The following is a 23,483-nucleotide window of genomic DNA, read 5'->3' as shown; positions in this document are numbered from 1 at the left end:
GTAAATGAAATTCATGGCCAGTATATTAAATATAAACATACTTTAACTGATGATTTATTTGGTTATGATTAGATATTTCAATTATGATTATTGAAATATTTTACAAGCACTTAGTTTCTGAATATTTTCTTAGCATTGTTTCAATACAAGGTGCAACTAAAACATCCTAAAATGCAGGCTGTGAGCGTACTGTCGAAGATGCAAATTAAGACCTGCACAGTGCCACTTTTTAAGTTACAACTGGCTAATACTATTTGGAAAAAGTCTTGAGTGGGAGATGTTGTGTTAGTGGGTTCTCATGATCAGAACTTACAAGTTAGCACTTGTACAGTGGCTAGGCTAAATCAGCTATTGTGTGTAGGAATCGAATATCTGCAATCTCGTTCACATTTTTTCCCCTACCATACCTAGGCTCTGTTTGCATACAATCAGACCATAACAGAAAGAATGCGATTGGATCAAAGGGTTAGTTGTGGTACAGAAGAGACAACAGTGGGCAGCATGGCTATATATGTGTTGGTCAAGTGGAGAGCCAATGAAAATTGTGGGTAAAATCATTCACAGCTGTTAGAGGTACATGTTCTACAGATGACAGAGGCATGAGTACATGTGAAGCCTATAGAAATATTGATTGACCAAGGTAATTGTTTTCATACTGTAAAAGCAATTTCTGATCGTAGCTTGGAAGTAACTAAGCATTATGAACATGTTTTATAGCTTACAATTCTGCTATTTAAGATCATATTATTAATTGTTATTGATTTCTTGTTTCTGCCATTATGTTTGTTGCTGACTACTCTCAGAGAATTTGCTAGAGAACTGAGACGATGTGAACAAGCATATCTAAACATTCTTCTTCAATGAGAACTTGGACTACAAAACTAAAGCAGGCTTAACTTTCACCGTCACTCAGCCCCTAGATAAAAATAGTTTGCTTTCTGATGTGGGAGAGCATGCTGCGCTAATTGTTGGACTAGGCCTGGGGTCAAGTAGATATTAAAGTTCTAATGGAATCCAAGCCTCCACAAGTGATGGAGAAAGGCTATGACCACCTCAACATCTGAGAAGCTGAGCCATCAGGCACATCAGTGGCAGTCAACACCACTAATGCCTAGAAGTGATTTAGAACCAACAGTAAAATGTCTCATTAGAGGGTGTCCCATCAAGAAGCACTATTAATGTCAGATGTGTTCATCTCTCTGACGAGATCACAGTATAAATAATAATACGAAAAGCGTTTTGAAGCTCCAATTCTCTCGAGAGTTGACCAAGCTCTGAGTAGATCCAAACAAGAGAGGTCCCCCTGACAGACTGCAGCCATATCAGATGTCATCATGGCAAAGACCACAATGGCCATTGAAATAAGCCAGATGGTGACTAGACCATCTTCCCTACCACGAAGGGAGTTCACCAGGAATGAGGTAGCATTAACATCAACTGCTTGGCCAACCATGACCGTATCATCAAGACCAAGAGATGGACCTTCACATCAATGGTAATTGAGCCGTCACCACGACCACTAAGAGGTTAGTGATTTACCAAGTTGCAGCCATAGGTTGAGCTCCCAACCACTCCACTACCTGTCATTACTAACCACCCCGCTCCACCTACTCAAATGGCACTGACAGAAAATGGCTGCATAGTAGACTAAGATTTAGGTCCTGTACAACAGGGGACGACCATCTCAGCCATTAGAATTTCAAGGCGACGTATTTCAAATGTGAACCAAACTGGTACAGACAAAAAAAAAAAAAACCTAGGCCAAACGAAAGGAGATAATAAAAGCTACCACTGTGACCAGTAAATGTTTGACTGCCAGATTGGAGGATAAGGTGGAGGCAAAGTGGATCAGACTTTATGCATGTTGTTGGATGAGTTATGTATATCTTTATTTTATTTATTCCGTTATAACTTTAAGGTTACAACTGTAAAATTGCAATATAATTTTAAAATAAAAAATTTAAAGCTTAATTTATATTAAATTCATTATTGTTTTATAGTGCTCATTTTAATCGCCTGTTTACGACTAATGCTCAATAACAGCAATAGTGGGGTGGAAGGATTGTTGCAAACTATCATCCCACAAAATTCGGTTAAGACTGGCCCAGCGGCTTTGGAGGAGTTAGATAACAGACAGACAAGCATGCGTACAGATATTTGTTTATATATAAATTCTCGAAAAATGCAGAGAAAGCGACTTTATAGAACCAAGAAACCGGATACTGTATGACGCAAAATGTGCGGCCACTACCACATTTTGGATTTGGGTATAGATTATACTGGAAACTAGTGCGAATTCGGCTACGCTGTTAGGCAATTCAAATTCCTGATGTCGCAAGGAGTTCAAAATATTTATGAAGAATTTAAAAAGCAAGAGAGTAGAGGAAAACTTTGCTTGGAAATCAACCCACCTCGCAGACTGGGTGTTAATCACAAGCAGACAAAATCTATTTCGATATTTCATTGATAAGAATTTCTTTCTTGTTTCAAAGCAGCTGTAACTTTTTTCTCAGATTCTTTGAATTTTTTATTCAAAATTGCAAAGGAATATTATGCTTTGAGTGCGCACAATGCAAATTACTTTTGTTGTAAAGCACAAAGTTACATAATAGACTATGTGTTCTTTGTCCACTGTGGGTATCGAAACATAATTTTTACGTTATAAACCTATACACTTTCCGCTGAACCACTGGGCGACTTGTTTTGTCAAACAGAGGTAATCCTGCGGGCTTTTAACGATAAAACCGAGTTTCAGTACCCGCGGCAAGCCGAGTACATTGTGTATCTTCGCGCTGACAACAAACAACTAAATTTCTGAAAATAAAATTCACGGAGAGCGTAAATAAAAAAGTTTAAAATTATTTAGTTATTTCTTAAGAAATTGATATTTTCGAGGAGAGTAAAATACTCGAAAGAGGGCTGTGATAGACAGGAAATGATCTAGTGTAGGAGGCTAGGCTTGGCAATTGTAAATATCTTATATTTATAACATATATAACACGTAACTTTCACAGTATTTTGGAAGTGATACAATTGTTTATTGGTATTTTTATAAGAAATATTATAATAGTTTAATTAACTTGCGAATAAATGTTTAAGTGATTTTGTATGGCGTGCGTATAATATTTTTTTTTAATTTCGTGAATCATAGTTGTGTAATTGGTAAGTTAACTTTGTAAATGTAAGTTTGTTAATCATAATGTTAAGCTGACCTGTCTTTCGAATTTGAAATTTGACTCAGGAAATTCGGAGTGAAATTTATTAGTAATATTACAAAGCAAAACACTAGATTTATTAACTGTCGTTATTGTTAGTCTGTCGAAACTACTAATATTAGTAATAACGTTATTGGGCAGTTGCAAGGGGCGTAGTTTATCATCTTTATATATTTATAACTGCTTCACAGTAACAGTTAGAAATTAGAGATATGCCCAAACGGTAAGTTTTATATAACACTTTACTTTATGATTATAAGCATATGTAGTATACTAAAAAGTCGGATATTACTTTTTTTCACAGCAGTGAGAAAGTCCTTGGCGGTAATAACGACAGTGTAATTCTGTGTTAGTAAATGAAACTACAGTGTCATTCTAATGTGTGAATATAATGTATTTGTTAATTAATGAATGTAGTGTTATATATTTGACCTCAGTCATAGTGATGCTGAAGTTTTTCAGCAGAAGAATAAGGATGTTGTAAATTATTATTGGTGAAGTTTATTACTATTTCTTAATACAAATTCTTAAAACTGTCTTCATTTACAATTGACAGATAAAATGTTCTGATTGATTATGTAACGTCACATGGTAGTAAACCAAAAACTAATGAATTACTCTGATATTGTTTCGACCAGTAATACATTACAAGATGATAAAGCAGTGTATGTTCAAGTAATGACTTACTAATTACTGGATCATCAGTAAGTGAGAATTTGTAAATATCAGTTACTCATAGAATTGTGTCCTCACATTTAACTATAAACTAATAAAGTTACTAGCTTACTGCTATTATTAGGTTTCAACCAGTTGAAATTTACTATAAAGTTTGGATTTGGCCCCAGAGTTTTGTCAAAATATAATTATTTTGAAGAACAAACAATTGCTTGAAATAGGAGTACCAGTGTGTTGGTTTCATAAATTAGTGAGTAATGCTGGTGAAAGTGCTTATTTTATTGAGTGTCAAATTAGCATGTTGCATAGAAAACCCAAATTCTAATTGTTTTGCATCTGTTTTAATATAAAAATCAACCATGATCACAGTCCAGAACAAAAACTATTTCTTTACTATTATATAATTATGCGTATCTATGTTTCTCTTGTTGCAAAAATCAGCTTGGTTCATTTGTTTTGCTCTTAGTGAATTATAAGCTTTTATTGTTTATTTTGGTGATAGTGATTAGAATGGACAGTCTCATGTTGTAGACATGTTCAAATGGCTGTTGTGGTTCCTTTATTCAGTCCAAGTATATATGAGTATAAACAAATTGTGTGTGCACTCTTAATGCTTTCTGGATGATATAAGTGATGATACAAGATAATTAAAAATTGTTAATTTAAAAAGAAGGAATAGAGATCTAAAAAATATAGAAACAAGATAGGTAGCATAAAGTGAGAATACAACTGTAAAAAAGTAAACAAACAAGCTCCTAAATATTACAGATTTTAGACATGGAGTCAAAATAGGGATTTGTAGCATGAGGAAATAATGTCAACACTGTCTAAAACCTTAAGCTTGATTATTCTCCTTTTTTGTGATTGCATTTTCACTTTAAGCTACTTATCTTGTTTTTGTATTTTTATTTAAATCCCTATTCCCCCTTTTTATATTAACAATTTTTAGTAATCTTGTTTCTTTAGTGTTTATATGTCTATAAGTCTGTATAATAGCAATATTGTCCTATTTCAAACAGTTTAGATTAATGAAATATGTAGTTTGTGTATGATGCTCTCTCTCGGAGAAACACTGACAACCTTCGGATTGCCTTCATGCAGATTGGATGGCTATTGCTCCTGCTATCATTGCCACAATGTTATCATTGATAGTGGTACTGCATGTATGGTCAGTATGATGCATGGTGATCAACATACCACACGTTGTGTATATGCTTGTAAACTGTATATAGCTACTATATTTATACCCTATAGCGAGTCTGTAAATGCTTAATTGGAGGGAGTACTGAACTATACTGGAATGGTGTGTGGACTGGATTTTTTAACCGCATGAGTTTTATACATGCATGCCTATGCAGTGCATTTTGGCTAGTATTTATATCTATATATATAGATACATGCAGGATTTATAGTTTTATGAAATTATAAAGCCCTATATGTAGATAGCCATATGAATTTTTCAAGTTGTATAGATGCATGCATATCTAATCAATGCAAATATAAGACAATATGTCATAATATAATAGCATAAGTATAAATATAAGCATTTTTAATATTTCTTATAGTTGTTATATTCCCTACCCCTTCTCTTCACTGGGCATAATAAGGCAGGTCACAGTTTTGCTGCAGCTAGCCAGATTTCCTCTTAGAGCCACATTCTGCACACTCCATGAGGTCAGAAATATGTTAGTTAACAATTATGAATTAATTACATTAATATAACTTTCCTCCTCCATTTCTGATGGAGTTTGAGTCGTGACACTTCTATGACCTTCTTCCCTGTGATGACCCTAAACTCCAGTGAGCCATCGCTGCTGCATACTTTTATCTGAAACAAAATATTTTCTAAATAAAATATATTGTTACAAAATTTCTGCCTCACTAGAATTGCCATAAGTTTCACCATCTTCTGCTCGCACAATTATTGCCACTCCTTATAGTCAACTTCAAGGATGGCTACTCTATCTGCAGTAGCTATAAGATTTGCAATCATGCAGTGTTGGCTATAATTTGACACCATCACTGTGATTTGCTGATCCAATGCTTGAAACTGAGCTTGGTGCTATCTTAAACTATGGCTTAAAAATTTATCTTGTGGGAGATACTCTAGAGTCTAGACATTTGTATAATGTTTTAGATGTTTCTGTAACATGGCAAAAATCAATCGTGTGTTGATAAAAAAAAACTGTGATCTTGTCAGCAGTGTTGTGTCCAAAAGAGCAACAACCCTGTATATAAACAAATGATACACGACCTCTGCAATACAGTAACCTCTGCAGTGGTGTGTACTGTATTTGCTGGTGTATAAGATGATACTTTTACTCTTAAAACAATGTCTGATTTTACCCTTCGTCTTATACACGGGTTTAAAGATAAGAGTTCCAGTAAGAACTCTCTGGTTAATAGCATAGTTAGTCAAAACTATGTTGTTCTTTTACTTTTGTTTGCTTTTTTGAGTAAGTGCGTTGACATTGTGCCACCTACTGTGTTATAGTAACGTATATGTAATTGAATCATTTGTCTTGATTTTTCATAACCAGAAGTTACAGTTAATCAAGAGAATTTTGCTAACGTTTCATCAAAGAACAGTTAGTTTCTATAACGTACACTGATTTTGGAAACATGTTTTTATAGTAGATCACTATATCTTAAGGTTTTGTATATTTTGTAATAAAAAAAGAGTTCAACTGTGACGAAAACTTTGTAAAGTTGTTCATTACATGTTTGTGACTTAAGTTATGCTGCATTGTCTGTAGCATTTAAAGAACATAAAAAAAATTACACTTGTGGTTGTACTGTTTACCCCTAAGCAAGTGTTAGCACAGTTTAAAAATAACTTCTAAGAATTTCTTTAGAAAAGTTTCATTCTAGACTTGCTTCACAATAAAGGTTATCCTACACACCAAACCTCAAAGAAATGCACTTAATTCCCTCAAACAATCCAGGGTCATCTTATACACTCGCAAATATGGTGTCAGCTAAACAGGCCAAGTTGTACATTGTGGAACACGTGGATCAGGACAGATTTTATGAGGTTTTCTTCTGTAAGGGTAGACCTAGGGTGGCGTGGACATGTTGTATCTCTTTTTATGGTACTTTGAGCATGCAAGATACATCAGTTAGACCATTGATATACCATCTTAAGGTCTCAGAAAATGTCATTGATGTTACTTGTATCTGAAGTAGTTCCGACAATGACTGTGATTAATATGCTCAAAATATGATAGTGACTTTGTATATAAAATGTGCATATGTGGTATGAAAACATATCAAATATATCTTGTTCTTTTTGTAATAACTCTTTCTTTGATTCCATAATGTTAATCTGATAGACTTCACTATGTCAATGTGATTACTTTAATAGTCTGAGGGTCTCCATGTTTTAACTTAAGTTTTTCAGGTACCTAACCTAACCTAAACCTAACCTAACCTAACCTTAAAATAAGTACTGTAGTTAGCTAGCATATAATGGCAAATAGATATCAAGAGAGTTTCACTAAAATGAGAGATGGGAGCCAAATTCCAGCCTTATAGCATCCCTCCTTTGCAGTGCATTTAATTATCAGATTATTTATTGATACGTATACTTTAAAAACATTAATAAAACTATTTTGTAAAAACTATTTGTTTTCGGGAAGACATAGATATCATTTATAATGTAAGTAATATTACAAAACACAACTACAACCTTTAATGTAATCATAAATGAGGAATTGTAATTCCATTTACAATATAGTAACTGTCCAAAATGAGGGTCCAAATTCCTACATCATAGTGCTTTTTCTTTGAGGTGCATTTATAATCAGATATTTATTAACGTGTTCTTTAAAAACATTCATGCAACTACTTTGTGAAAGTTATCAGGAAAACTTATTTGACTAAAGATAATTAGTGTTATGAATAAAATCAAGCTAACTTCATAAGATTTAAAAAATTTTTTAACTGTTTTAAATAGATTAATAGGTGTCAGATAAGTTCTTGTGCTCAAGTGAATACATGCAGAGGAAAGAACTTTTGAATGATCTAGAGTTGACCTGTATTATGTTTCTGAAATCTAGCTTTTACTTTTAGATTTTACGTAATCTACTATTTGAATGTATACTGGTCTCATATCCATTATATTTAAATTAAATATATGATAAATCTGGAATTACAATGTAATTTAACCCATTGACTGCTGATTCACCGTATAGGGTACATTCTGCCTCTGGCAGTTGGATGCGAGTGCCATATACAGTATAGGGCTTGCAAAAATTCCATGCATATTTTGAGCAGCTGCAATCAATGAATTAAGCATTTTCATGCTTGTATGTAAAATTGTAATTATGTGGTGTGTTTAGTGAGATAGCTTATAGCTTTTAATTCTTCCAATACTTGCAGATGTTCTTCTAAAGTTACAAACTGCATTGTTCCTTACTAGATGTAAAGTAAGATAATAAATGTAACCTATAATAACGAGTTAAAAGAAAGGAAGGCAGTAATAAAATAAGTATGTGATCTACATTTAAGTACTCTTTGTGTATGGTTGTTACAAAAGTCTTTTTTTTTACCCTCACATATCCTATCTTATTTTAGATATATACATATAGTGAAAGAGAGTAATACTTCAATTTTTGTTGCTTTTCAGCATATATTTCTTATGGATTCTAGAAGATACCACATGAATAGGGAAGTCCTACGAGATATAACAGATATCTATGGGCTTGCTCCAAGCCACTTGTGGTTAAGACGCCAATGGCATCTTAAGGAAAGAGAACGTAACATTATTGCTGCAGCCTTTAGTATTGTCGTGATAGCAGCACTAGCCACAGCACTGGCTCAGCCTCACTGGTTTTATTTGAAAGGTGGAGAATGTGATGGGAAATATATTGGTGTTCAGGAATTTTTCTCATCTCATCATACTGAAATATCACATCAGGGTTACCCAATTTCAAAACAAGGAACATCTACCTTATATAGACCTAATACAGGTACTTTATTGCTTTTATTAATTTATGAATGATGTATTTTATATGTAACAGTATGGTACCAGTATTTTATCATTATTTTATTTTTTGTAAAATTACATATAATAGTGATGCATGTTTTTTTCATGAGTATTTCTACCATAGTGTATAAAGCAAATGATAATACTGATATTTTGTCACTTTTATATGAGAATATACTATATAACTGCATTTCTTGAGCTCTTGTATCATTATATGGAATAATTATCTTGTAACATAACACTAATATCACTTCTGCATATACAAGTATGAGAAGTATGTTCATACACATAACATAGAAGTAATGTTATGTAGTATTTTAGATTAAATATAAGGACATATAGCTTCAAAATATTATGTATCCATCATTTATTACTAATGAGAAGTAGATTTAGGTAAATAGGAAAATCTTAACTATGATAACATTTGTTTTCTCTACTTTTCTTATAGAAATATGTCTTGGCTTTCAAAATACTGAATACACAACACTGGACAACAACAAAAAATTTTCTCTACTACTAGAAAAAAATGCAAATGTTTCTGAATAATTTGATGATGCAGATTCTAAAAATCATGTTGAAAGTTACTGATCACCTCTAATTTTCGAGTTATGATAAATTTATTCAAAATGTTCTTATATATCATGAAAATAACTTTATTCACTGAAAATTGAATTTAGGAATGCATAATCTGCATGCTTTGATAAGTTTTTTCATATTCACAGCATGAGCAACAAGAATCAATGGCTTAGTGTTTCCATTGTACAAAAGTACATCTTTCAGACTAACTTTAGATGAGTCGATAAAAAAGTCTCCATTCTTGAGGATGATGTTCAGTACCTAATTCTTCCACTTGTTCATCAACACTTGTACGGAAACACAAAATATTTTGCATGTCGACTTCTGTAAATTGAAACTCTTATTCTTGGAGTTAATAAATTCCATTGCTGTAAATGAGAGCCAAGAAGTTCCCCATGCTACTTTGATAGAGACAAGTCATGAATCAGATCATTTAGCTCTTCTTGTGTGATCAGATGAGGCAGTTTATGTTGAGATGCCACAGGAATGGAATTACTAAATCAAGATGATTCATTGTCTTCTTCACAGGATAACTTCAGTTTCTTGATCAATGTGGGCACTGGAAGACCATCATCATGAGATATTGGTTTCACTTCAGATGTCATATTTGGATATTTAATGTATTGTTTATTTTGCCTGAATATCCAGAAACATTAGTCGTGCAAAAAATAAGTCAGTTAGATGATCTTTGGGCTCAGGTCATATCATGGGAATAGCAAATGTCATATTGGCTCTCTTCTTGTTTAGCTACTGTGTCAATCCAGATGTGCAAACTGGATAACACACATGTGGAGTCCAATGTTTTTATTGGGCACCAATTTTACACACAAAATAATGGTAGTAAGCTACCTATCCCTTGTGTGTGATGTTTTTCCTTCGTGAAAATGTAATATACTTCCGAAGATGTAGCAGAAACTGTTTGGGTGATTTTTGCACTTTTGGACTTTACTTGAACTAAAGGCAGCCAACATTTCATATGATTTTCTGAAAAATAGAAAGAATTTATGTGTACAGAACAAGGGTCTAAAAGATAAAAAAAAAATAAATAAAAAAATTGGAGAATTTGATTGTATCGTGGGTATGATGCAAGAAAGAAGATCGGACTTTGTTTTGACTGTGCGTGGAGTGATACCAAATAACCAACTGAATGAGTGAGAGGTGTCTGACTCTGCCCATTTTATGTTCAGTCGAGGGACTTCTTGAATTTTCTAGCAAACTGAGCACATATGGATTTTGTGATTCCAGGGCAGAGCAGGTGAGCATGGGAATGAAGCAAAAGTGGTGCAATTCACTACAATTATATCACTAATGATTAGCATATAGAAACATTATATTTGGAATTTTACACCTATACAATACAGTCAATGTTTGATGTTATCAAAAATGTATGCCTTTTATCCATTAAACTGTCCAAGTAAACCTAATTTCACAGCAACAAATCTATTGTACTGAGTTGATTGCATGGTACTTCACATAGTGCTGATAACATATTGAGATATTACAATACCTCAAACTATAGAGGTGATGGACAAATTCTGACTACATTTTTCATATCAGCACCATCAAATTACCTTGAATCACTTGAGTTTTCTTCAGGAGCAAATTTTTTGTTGCCCATTATAATTTGTCTTTTGTTTTTAATTACTCTGTCTGACTACTTTATTAGTATCTCTTTCAAGTAATATTGGTTTTTTTTACCACAATAATATCCTGAACTTGATGAAGCGTAGATCCCACAAACTGTCCATTCATTAGGAGTATGGTCAGCAGTCAGTTCACAGATGTTAGAACAAGATTATGGTAGCAAATATGATGCTCAAGTTTATCACAAAAATGCTTAGTCACATTGAGATCCTTTGATGATTCTTAAACCAATTTTGGTGGATTGTTGCATCATTTTCTTGAAAGGAATTAAAATTCATGTCCATCAAGGAACTTTTGACCAATAATAATGTCAGAGTTATGCCATTTTAAAAGAATAAATAAACCTAACAAGAGTGTTTCTCACAACATCTCTAGTAGCTTTCACTTTTAGAGCAGGACAAAGAATTTGTAAAATATTTTGATTTCTGTTAAAAAGCTGTAAAATTTACTGTCTTGGTAGTTACGTATTAACATGAGGCAAAAAAAAGTTAATCACAGTGTGTTTTTTTTAATTTAAGAAGTGGATGCTTACAAAAAATTGTATAATAATTATTGGTGGTATTAATAATATTGTAACAAATTGAAGGCTTTGCTGTAACATGCAGTGTAGCATGTATAAAATCTTTAATTGGAAGTCTCATTATTATCTAATTATAAATCATAACAAAGTTTCTTACTTATACCTGTGTATTTTCATAGTAAAAATAGATAAAACAAAGTGTTAGATACTTTCAGAGCTTTGGCAATGTTGTGTGAATTATAGTGCTAATGTCTTACTGTGGATTTGATCTGTGCATTTAATGCTGTTGCCTCTATTGGTAGAGCTGAGAGAAGTGAAACTTTTCTAAAATATATCACCAGAAGGGTATCTGTGATACACTTCATCTACATGTTATTTGTATTAACAAGGTCATGAGTGATATTTTCTCTCCCATCCATACATAAAATTTTAGTCATAGTTAGACATTCATATGTGGCAATAATGTAAGCAAAACAGTAAGTAAAAACTTAACTTAGGTCTTATTTAATGCCAGTTATTCCCTCTTTCTTAGACTGAAAGATTTTTATAAAGCTTAATTATTTGATGAGGAACTCGCATTTTAGAAAATATGTTTAGAGACAGCTTAAAGGGGGTAGTGAAAAAAACTTTGTTACAAATTTACAATGTTTTTACAAGCTTATGTCATCACCAGGTGATGACATAAGCTTGTCGAAACATTGTACATTTTAATATAGTTTCTTTCACTACCCATTAAAGCCATCTTCATACTTTATGTCTAATTATGTATTTCATTTGTAATTTTGCCAAAGAACATTATGTTCCATCATTTAAAATGTGTCCTTTTCAAGTATGTGTAAGATGCCATCTTGGATCATAATGAAGTAATTGTAAAAGTTAAAAAAAATGACATAAAACTGAAACCTCCTGCAAAGACTTTTTTTTTTTTTCACTCCTGGTAAAGTTTCAAAATCTAAAGCTTTTAGGTCATTTTTGAACTTTCAAAATACATGTTTTAGGCTAAAAACAAGAGGGAATCCTGAATAGCCACAGCACTTGAAATTATTTTAGGCAGGATTAGAGTAAGTTAATCTATGAGACCTTGGGCATGGTTAAATACATCAGTTGAAAGTGTTTGACTTCATGAGTCCAAAACTGTAATTAGATCTCCAATTGGTCAAGGATAAGGGATTTATGAACTAAAAGTTTGTACTAAAAAAGAAACAAACTCAGAACCATTCTGTGAGCCACTACGCCGTGGCTAATAATACAGTTATCATTGAAAAAAAAATTTAAAAAAAGAGGTCAAAGCAGGTAGATTGTACAAAATTGTTTTTCAGTTTTTGTTTTGTAAAACCAATTTTTTTTATTTTTAGTGCTAGGAGTTTGGGGAATTTTCTAAATCTTTTAGAGCAGGAACAGAAGTCAAAAGTCATTTGTTATGTTGTTAATGCATGTAAAGTGTATGTATAACTTATTAAGATTAACCGTCTGATGATACATTTCAATAAAATATCTTTATATGGAGATTATATCAAAATGGTATTCGGATATACAAGATAACAAAAGTCATTTAATGATATTTAAAATGTAGAAATTTATTATTTCCTGAACATTCAGGGATGCCCTCAGAGTATTTTTATGAAAATTGTAATAAAAATAATAGTAGTGCTAATTTGTTTATGATATTTCCTTGTTAATGTACCTTGTATTCACTTGTAAAAGTACTTGAAAGTTACTTGTGTTTCCTTATATTTCTGATTTGGCAGGATGTGTTACCTCTACTGTGATTTGCCTTTTGAGAACAAACATTGCCTTCACCTTCTTGGCTATATTATTCAGTCTCGTACAGTTCTTCTTTGATACTCTTGGTGTAGTAAACAAGTGGCTAAAGGCTTTTAGAAGAAATGCTGTGGGAAGCATTATAACAGGTAGGTTTATGTAGGACAAACTGTTGGGTCTCATACAGTAACTTGTATGTTTGTTTTTTATATATCTTAGCTTAGGACTATAAATTATACAGTTATATTGCAATTTGGTTTCCATTTTTGACCAAAAAGCATATAAGTAACTGTGACAAACCTTATAGGGACATTTGCTACTCACACGCTAACTATTTACAAACAAAGTTAAACAGTAAGACTTATTTACTACTGTACTTTTATGAAGTTAGTTTGTATTATTATTATTATATATAGAGAAAGAGACTATTACCCCAAAGATTACTAAAGAGGCCATAAATGACTGGTCCTTGGACCAATCTCAACCAGACTTGATAGGATGATATATTGGACCAAGGGGTATGTCATAGGCCAATTATTACCCCACCCACCTTGGGCCATGTCCACAGCAAAAATATGTTTGTTTAGTTAATGACCCCACAGTCTTAGACAAATTTTTCATGGAAAGTATTATGTTTTTCATTAAGAATATCAAACAGATTTTTACCAGGAAAAAATGGCAACGAAAGCACAGTCAGACCCTTAAAATGGCAAGACTACATCTGAAAACCCTTTGCTTTTTACATTTCTGTGTTTGGTTTTCATGAGTAAGATCACCAACAAATCTTGCTATTTTGGCCCAGGAAGGAAGAAAACTTCTAATGTGGTCTATCAAGAAGCACTCAGAGTATCAACAAACATAAGCTGTAGAGAGGGATTAGTAAAAGTAATAAAGTAGAGTAATTGTAACACCATTTCTGTAATGTGGGTTAAAGTAGGTGTAAAATAAAAAAAGTTGTAAAGTGAATTATTTGGGAAATAAATTATGAATATAAATACATATTCTTGATTTAATTTATTACTTTACACCTTACATTCAATCCCTATGCCCCAGACATAGGACAGGTGCCTCAGTTTGTACACATATATTATTATGAGCATGGTGCTTTTTTCTATTCGTTAATTAGTAACACCTGTCAGGTACTAACATTCTCTACATTTAAGTTGCTAGAATTAACAGACATTTAATACTGTAAACTCACCTCCTCCTGGTTAGTCAATAAGACCTAAACCTGATTGCCAAAATCTAGTGTATAGTATAACAGTTAACAGATATTGTATACTCATTCTCCATTTCATTAGTCAATAAGACCTACCTGACTGCCAAGATCTCTAGTTGACAGTTATAACAGCATGTGTGATACAACACATTGATTTTTTTTCTCACTAGGTTACAAAGGTGAAAAATTAAGCTGTTTTCAAAATGTCTATTCTGATATGATATGTACCCTCTTCTTACATATAGCTTTCCTGATTCAGTGCTGCCCTCTATATGCAAACTTTTTCACTCACCACTAGCCTTGAGGCTCCCACCAAAACTTATTTATATTACTGTGTTGTTACATGCAAATGAGAATGTGACAATCCTCCACCAAGTAGGAGTACAACACACACTCTCCTGGTGCATCTGACTGCTGTATACATATTTTTTCCTTACGAGCTTTATTGAAATTGGTATTTTTCTTGTAGATTTATCTACTCAAATGGAAACCATTGTAGTGGAATGTTTATTTTTGAACTTTAATATTACAACTTCATTTTCAAATACTTCTGCAAGTGCACATTTTATGGGCCCTTTTCTTTCCACATTATGAATTCTCAAGTTAATGTCACTTCCACTTTGTATGGCATGGGACAACATGAAAGAGGTGATGACTATTCAATGATGGGAGATTGAATCTTTCATTCAGCCTGGACCTTCTTTTGAGCAAGAAATAGATATTCCTCAACTTCTGAATCCAGTTCATGAAGACAAGGATTTTGACAGCCTTTTCCGACCTCTTGTCTTTGTCAATATTTCTACAACTACTGTCATTGACCTTTCTAGGCCTTCCCTTTTTTCTTGGATATAATTTCTCAGGTTTCTTACATACTTTTTCCAAATCTGTATGATTCTTCTCCTTGCATTCTTTATTCAACCCCTTTGTCTGACTTATGTTTTTCCTCTTCCTTCACTTCTTACTTGGTTGCTCTGTTGCCAGGATCTGTTGGGAGGAACACCCTTCTTGCTCAGGTGAATTTGCCTCCCTCTTATCTCAGAGACCTTCTTTTGGCTTCTTTTCCCTACCAGGGTGGTTTTAGTGGAGTTCCTAATTCTCTTGAGTCATATATTGAGGATGTGCATCAACATTCTTTCATCAGTCTCAGAGGTGACTGTCCTCTAGCTTCAGGGACAGTAAGAGTCCTGTTTAGCTTGATTTGTGGATCTTTGACTTCTGTTTGTGGCCGATCATTGGGTGTAGCATATTCTTCAGAGGGCCTAACCCTTCATTTTTCCACTACTTCACCCTTGTTTCCTGTTTCTTTTATTCTTTACACCTCTTACTGGATAAGCTCTCTTTCTTTTTATCGTATTTTTATAGGGCCCTCCGATGCTTTACAGGACCCCACTCAGTGGCAAGTGTTACCTGCCAGGGAACATTTATCCAAAATCTGCACAGTGTAGGGCCATAAAAGCATGATATAGCACTTACTCATGAAATGGGATGTTACAAGTCTTCTTGAGGTATCCTCGTAGAGCTCATTCTTTTAAATAAGGCTCAATACAGACTGTACCCACTCATGGACCTATCATGAGTAAAGCAAGCAGGGGATCCCTGCCCATTGTCTAGTTTAGAACCTGATGCTGTGATGCTTTTAAAAAATAGGGTTTTTATGGTCAACTTTTCTTATGGTGATGTGCTCCTCCTGGCTCCCCAGTGCACTTTCATCCCCCTTTTTTCTTCTAGTGGAGCATGGAAGTCCTAGCCACTTACCATTTTCTAGCTGCTGGGGTGGTGGACCATGGAGACTGCCTCCTTAGTGGGACTGATTCCACTCAGTAAAGCGTAAGGCAGTGATGTTCTATCCATGTAGTACAGTTCACTCCTTAGACTGGCTTTTCTCCATACTACTGCTGCCTGGATGTCGAGTTCATGGGTGGTCTGGTGTTGGATTGACACAGGACCAGCCAATATAAGTCTACTCAGTTGCCGTTCGGATGATAAATTCATATTCTGCTTCACTGGGTTTGAGGTAAAGATGGTGGGGACCTTCCTCCTATTGTGGCCTGGATGACACATTCCTGGGGCCTCCTGGTTTTGAATTGGAGATGACCCACCATGTGTGATATGGCATGCCTTAGGCACACTACACATAGGTAAATTTTGCACCAGTCCCTCCACCACTTCAATGTGGAATTATAGCTATATGTGAGAGGAGGTTTCATTTTGTATCGACATTTAACATTTTCCAACTCTAGAAATGTATTTCTGATAAATACCTCCTCTCACACCTCCCACCCTTCCTCTCCACTTCTGGTGCATCTTTTCATGCCTAACGTTGAAGTGATGATTGAACAAACAGTATAGAGGGAGTCAGCTGCACTAAGAAAGTGCACTCCTATTAGTGGATGCTCATTTGTATGTAACAAATCAGAAATATCATGTGGAAATGTGAGATTTAGGTGGGAGCCTCAAGACTAGTGATGAGTGAAAAATTCTGCATATACAGGACACAACTGAATTTCGAAATTGTGAGTGGAGATATGCAGTGTTGGAAAATGTTAACATCAGACATAACCAACAGAAATAAACCAGGTCTGAAATCTCTTCTCACAGACCCATTTTTTTTTTCAGCATAAGGCTTCACCTACTTAATTTTCAAATATAAGTATGTGCATTGCAAAAATTATTTTAAATATTGGGCATATTATTTTGATTAATGGTTTCAAAACTGCAAAAGTACTAGTTAACTTTTATCTTGGGAGTCAATTGTACAGAAATTAGTAGCTGTTTTTGGTGATCACAGTATCCAGTAAATGATAAAAAAAAAGCACTAAAACTACCTTTAAATGATAATTTTGTATTAAGGCTTTGAAACAGAATACCTTTTGTTCTCATTTGTTCTCTTCTTGTAGAGAACTCTTCATTTGAAAAATGAATACTTTCTCTAATTGTGTTAAGATTTTGGTAAAAGTCTATTATCATTTTTAAAATAATTTACCTACAGAAGACCTGTTTTTGGTACTTAATAGACTATATACACTGGGCAAATATCTGAAAGTTACTCTTACAATAGTGTCAGTTGTAAGTGCAAGGTTGGAAGTATGTGGATACAGTCATGATGGGATTCCTGTTGAAGTTAATCCTGAAATGACAATGTGCTTTAGAGAGAACCATGTTATGTAATTCTCATTAAACTTTGTTCCAGTAACAAAAGTAGTGGATAAAATTGTTTAAAACTTGACAAGAACTTTTATAAAAGTATGTAATTTGAGAAAAATAAAATATTTAATTTTCATTTTTTTCTACCATTTCTAATAAATATTTGTTATTTAATGTACTTATTTGCATTCAGACTCTGAATAGTTCACCTGCAAGGTGATTTTCATTTTGAGTATAAAAATACTATTTATTATCTTACAGTTTTCACATTCCACTTGCATGATCTCTAGAACCTTTTAAATGAATATTATAAGTTTTTAAGGTAAATGTTTGTTTTATTTTCCATTTTTTTCTACCATATCACTAACTCTAGCTATTATCATCAACATATAGTGCAATGAAATGCTTAGAATTAAGAAAGAGAAATATGTACATACCTTTAATTCTTCATTGAATAATCTTAAAATATCTTATTTTGGGTTATATGCATAATTTCACATCTTTACCTTTTCAGTCACAGTTTATTTTTATTGTTTTATTTTTCTTTCCTATTTTTTACTGTTGATTATTTATCTCATCACACATTAATGGGTACCCTTGGGCAATAGAATTATGAACAGCAGAGATAACTTTGCAAAATCTTTTATACATGCTTGCTAATGTAAGCCTTGCAGAATGAGTCTAAGCTTTGGTTATTTTACAGAATTATTAAACCTTTCAAATATGAATCTTAAAACATAAATAATACATAATTAACTGAAATGTAAAAGTAAAACCTAGAAACAATTTAACTGTCTTTCTAACTATAAAATATTTAGGTAATAAACAACTGAAGTGCTGTCATGAACAAAGCAGCCAACAATAGTACGAACAGTTACATCTACCTGAGGATGACAATTTGGTGCCAATTTCAAAATAACTATTGTTGGATTATAGTGTGAAAGGAACTCTTTCTAATGACCATAAACATGTACATGTTGAAAGTACATGTAACTTCTAAAGTTCAATGTTATTTATAGAAGGTGGGCATGGCATCTGTCAGGGGTTGACAAAATTTATTTCTTGTTTCAGTCACATTCAGTGAAAGAACTTTGAAACGTACATGTCAAAAGAACGAGTAAACTATGTTCTTGTCTAGACTTACATGTACATAAATACCAATTATGTTTCAAGCTATATTTCACTAAATTTTAACATTGTTTATAGCTCGTACGTCATGTGACACACAACTGAGGGATTTCATTATTGCTTTCAATGTTTCTTTTGAAATAAAGGAATAAAAACTAAGATAATATAAAACTTTGAACTATAATGTACTTTATAAAAATTTCATTAAAATACATTGATAGTAAAGTGGTTTAATTAAATTTTGAGTGTAATTCAGTAACATGTGCAGAAAGGAGTTTAAAAAGTGCATCGTTGTTAAAGTGTTAAAATGATGAGAAAGAGTGGTCATCCAAGAACATTATAATAAAATCAAAAGGTAACAAGAAAATTGTATAGCAGAAGAAACAGTAAGAATAAAATACTTTGTTTTTCTCATTGTAACCACTTTCATTGTCTCAGATCATTCAGAGATTGACAGGCTTAGATATGATTGATCAGGCCTCAACCAATTAAAGCCATAAGAAATAGCTTATAGAATTTTTTTTTGTCTACTTAAAGCAAAAAGCATTCCAGATGTCATGAACATGTTGAAAACCATTTTTACATTGCAAATCAAGGTCAAAATAGAATGGCCCTAAGCAAAGTAATATTGCTTTGGAAATACCTTTTACCATTACCAAAAGAACATTTGGGGAGTACTCTTGCATTTTTTGAAGGAAGAGATGTAACCCTAAATTTTGCAAAAGTTGCCACCAAAAAATGGCAATTTCTATACTGTATGATTGACTCACAATTTTAGGGTTAAATACACATATCTTTGTTTTGAATATATATGATATTGATTGTTAACACTTAACGGTAAGAACTTTTTCTTCTTATTCACATAACATTAATAACTTAAATGTTATTTTTTCCAAGGCTTAGTGTATGAGACATTATACTGAAACAGATCTTCCCTGTAAAAGGGATCAAAGTGCTCTTCACCAAAACAATTATAGTGTGCAAAGCTGTATGTATGTTTATATAGAGGATTGAGTATGTTGTGTTAAAAGGATTTTGAATATTCAAATAAACTAGTTACTTGACAACCACAGCCTATATATATAAAAGTTACTGTGGAACAGCATGTGTCAGAATTACATTTCAACATTGTTTGGCATTTTGTAGGTAGTGTGATTTATTCCATTAGGGACAGATATGCAGCAGCACTTTCCAGTGCAAAATATTCATACATTCAGATCATAAAGATATGTTAAAATTGGGAATTTAGTATTTCCAAGATGGGGATATATCTTGCACTTAATAGCATTTGAAGACAAAAGAACATAGATCAACTTGTGGAAACAGGACCATCCAGAAAGAGACCTGCAACAAGTTGTATGCCAGCCCTGGTAATCAAAGCATGGCATCTTGTAAAAGGTGAGGATCCACAAACACAAAAGTCAGTGGCAAATGGCAAAAGCCATCCATGTGTTACAGGCAACAGTATGCAATGCAATCAAGAAGATCTACATTTGTAAAAGTAACAAAATCATCTATACACAGAGCATATCTACCAGAGCATATCTAGGGAAGGAAGTCCAGTTATTGAAAGCTGTATGAATGGTACCTAGCTGGGTACCTAGAAAAATGGCTGTATATGATGACACTCAACAAAGCATATGCACCTTGATAAATGTAACAAGTCTTGTGCTGTTTTTATAATAGTCAGTTGGGAGGAAGGAATTTCCAAAAGTGATACATGACATATTGCAAAATGTTTTTGAAGAGATTCACAATCATTGCTGGACACTGTAAGGAATAAGGAGATTATATATATAAGTCAATGTGAATGCTGCTTACAATCAAAACCATATTCCAGGCCCTTTGTAACGCACAGAAATCCTGGCTATGTATGGAAATGTGACCAACAGGGTATAGGTTCACTAAGATAAGGCTTTAAATCATACCTCTTGTTCAACTGTCACATACCTGAAGAATGAAACAGATGTACATGCCATTCCCTACAAAGATACACCCATTAAGTTAAAGGATGCAGTGCCTATGGCTATCCTTGTTTTTGAACTGTTGAAACAGATGCTTGGAAACCATTGTTCTCTCATGCCAGATGGATTATAGAAGACTTTCAGGTAGAAGTGGAAAGCTTTTGTGATGGAAATTATCATGCAAGGTGGAATTGTCAAAATACGTGTTTATTGGGTAGAGCATAACAAGATATTTGGACTGACTGTTACAGTGCGGAGAGGCTCTAAAATCATCTTCATATAACATACACAAAGATCTGCACAGCAGCTTTCAGTATGTCTGATAATGTATGGGCATATATTTGCTGACCTTGTATGAAATTGGAGTCTTTAATGTGGTTGATCTTATGTAGATTTTGTTTTATGATTAAAGCTGTGTTTTCTGTTACTGTTTAGTTTTATAGTACAAATATAGTTTTATATTATGATTCATTGTTTCCTTTATTATTAGATATTCGTTTCAGAGATTTATTTGATGCTAATAATGTACCTGCTGTTTGTAATTTTTAGCAGTATAGTTGATAAATTTAATAAAATGGATTTGGTTTTATAACAAATAACTTGTGCATTCTCTGTCATTTCAGTTCTTTTTTGTGTCGCCATAGTGGGTGTGTGCTACTATTGCACTGTGCTTATTGAGCAACAAGAAGAAAAAACAAAGACAGACAGAGAATCAAAAATAGAAGTAAAATTTGATATTAGCTACTATTTGATTACTGGTGCAGGAGCCGTGGCAATCCTTGCCTCAGCAGCTAATTTACTTCGTCGTTATCCATTGTATGATGACCGTGGAGATGGAGGAGGCCTGCTTGATGACTATGATGGATCAGAAACATTCTCGGTTAGGGTTTCTCATTCAGAACAATGGCCTTACAGGAGGGAATTACATCAAACTGAAGGCCATCCTCCACCACCACCCTATACACCATAGTCCCTTTTCATGATCCTTGCAATTCTGTTATTATGCAAGATAAGGAAACTCCAGTCATGAAAAGTATGAGGTGAAAGTTAACCAGTTATCTAAAAACTACAGTGTTCTAGAAGGTATACAACTGTGTACAGTAATCAGGCAATATAAAGTATGAAATCAAAAATGATTTTTTTTAGCTTTTTGGTATCCACTACTTGCTAACTTGGAGTAATGACTTGTTGGTATAGAAAGATACAGAACATGAACAGATTATAATATGTGTGTTGTAAAATTATGAACTATTTGTTCCTAGCAAATTCTAATATAGTTATGGAATTAGTTGGGTGAAGTATTATCTGCGTAATCAAGAGTTAATTGTTAAGAAGTTTGTTATGCTTTGATCTGTTTCATCTATATTTGTGGCATGCTCATAACTTGAATTTTTATGTAAAATTGTGAATTAACTAATAAAATGATATGATATGTTATGTGGGTTTAATTTTAAAGTTATATTTGAATGGAATATTTAAATACAGTAGAGTGTTATGTGTGAATTTTAGCTTATATAACTATAATAAAAGTCGTAGTACTACTGTATTAAATTTTGTTGACTACAGTTTTTTCATATACTTATTTGAATAGAACAGGAAACTAATGATCTAACTGACTTTTTACTGAAGAAGAACAGAACAGATAAAGAATTTTACTGCAGTAGTAGGCTAGGATTACTAATGAATTAATGTATCCTTTTGCTAAAAGGATAAGACATGAAGAAATGTTTTAATATGACTTCTTTATCAATAGAATAATCAGGACAAGTAATAAATTAACGTGGTTTCTTTACTAAGAAATTGGACAGGAAAATAATGATTTAATGTGCAGAATAGAGAGTGAATTAATATGTCATTTTTAACAAAATAATAGAACAGGACAAGTAATTAAGTGTGTCAACTTTACTAAATCAAAACCAAAAGCCATCAATTAATGTATCTTAAAAAATAATAGAATGGGATAAGTAATGAATAATGTGGCACTTTTTACTAAATGATAGAAAAGATCAAATCAAGCATTAATGCAACCATTTTACTAAAATAATGGGAGAGGATAGAAAATAATTGGTCTTTTAAAGAATAGACCATGTGAAATGATGAAAAGTGTAGTGTCTTTTATAATATTAAAGGAATGGAACAAGCCAATTGGCCCGGCATGGCCAGGTGGTTAGGGTGCTTGACTTGCAATTTGTGGGTTGTGGGTTTGAATCCCCATTACACCAAACATGCTCGCCCTGTCAGCTGTGGGGCTTTGTAATGTGATGGTCAATCCCACTATTTGTTGGTAAAAGAGTGGCCCAAGAGTTGGCAGTGGGTGGTGATGACTAGCTGCCTTCCCTCTAGTCTTACACTGCTAAATTAGGGATGGTTACCGCAGATAGCCCTCATGTAGCTTTGTGCAAAATTCATAACAAATAAACAAATAAAATAAACAAGCCAATTATAGAATTAATGTGTCCACTTCACAAATAACTTGTTGAATGTGACTTCTTTATTGAAAATTATAAAACAAGATATGTAATAAATTAACTGGTCGTTTTAATAAATGAAATTTTTTGTCATGGTTTATTTTCTTTAATAAATAGGTAAGTGTCATGTTAATTTGTTAGTCATTTTATATTTCATATTAATGTGGCCTCTGTTGGAAAGT

General features: G+C 33.2%; 1 protein-coding gene across 4 annotated transcripts; it reads left to right on the top strand.

The window, feature by feature from the left end:
* The first annotated feature begins 2,898 nt into the window (after positions 1–2,898).
* LOC106471881 (transmembrane protein 127-like) lies at positions 2,899–23,050 on the top strand. Of its 4 annotated transcripts, none has more exons than XM_013932506.2 (4): positions 2,899–2,968; positions 8,518–8,860; positions 13,366–13,527; positions 21,457–23,048. In XM_013932506.2, exons 2-4 carry the CDS (start codon positions 8,530–8,532, stop codon positions 21,801–21,803), a joined length of 840 nt encoding a protein of 279 aa, XP_013787960.1. In that variant the 5' UTR covers positions 2,899–2,968; positions 8,518–8,529; the 3' UTR covers positions 21,804–23,048. The 4 variants fall into 4 exon arrangements, with proteins under 4 accessions (XP_013787960.1, XP_013787961.1, XP_022256203.1 ...); XM_013932507.2 differs by having other exon boundaries at positions 2,951–3,162; XM_022400495.1 differs by lacking the exon at positions 2,899–2,968 and adding an exon at positions 3,200–3,438 and having other exon boundaries at positions 21,457–23,049.
* Positions 23,051–23,483: the final 433 nt, after the last annotated feature.

Source organism: Limulus polyphemus, unplaced genomic scaffold (genome assembly GCF_000517525.1).
Source record: "Limulus polyphemus unplaced genomic scaffold, Limulus_polyphemus-2.1.2 Scaffold4935, whole genome shotgun sequence".
NCBI lineage: Eukaryota > Metazoa > Arthropoda > Merostomata > Xiphosura > Limulidae > Limulus > Limulus polyphemus.
This window is presented reverse-complemented; position numbering and strand designations above follow the sequence as displayed.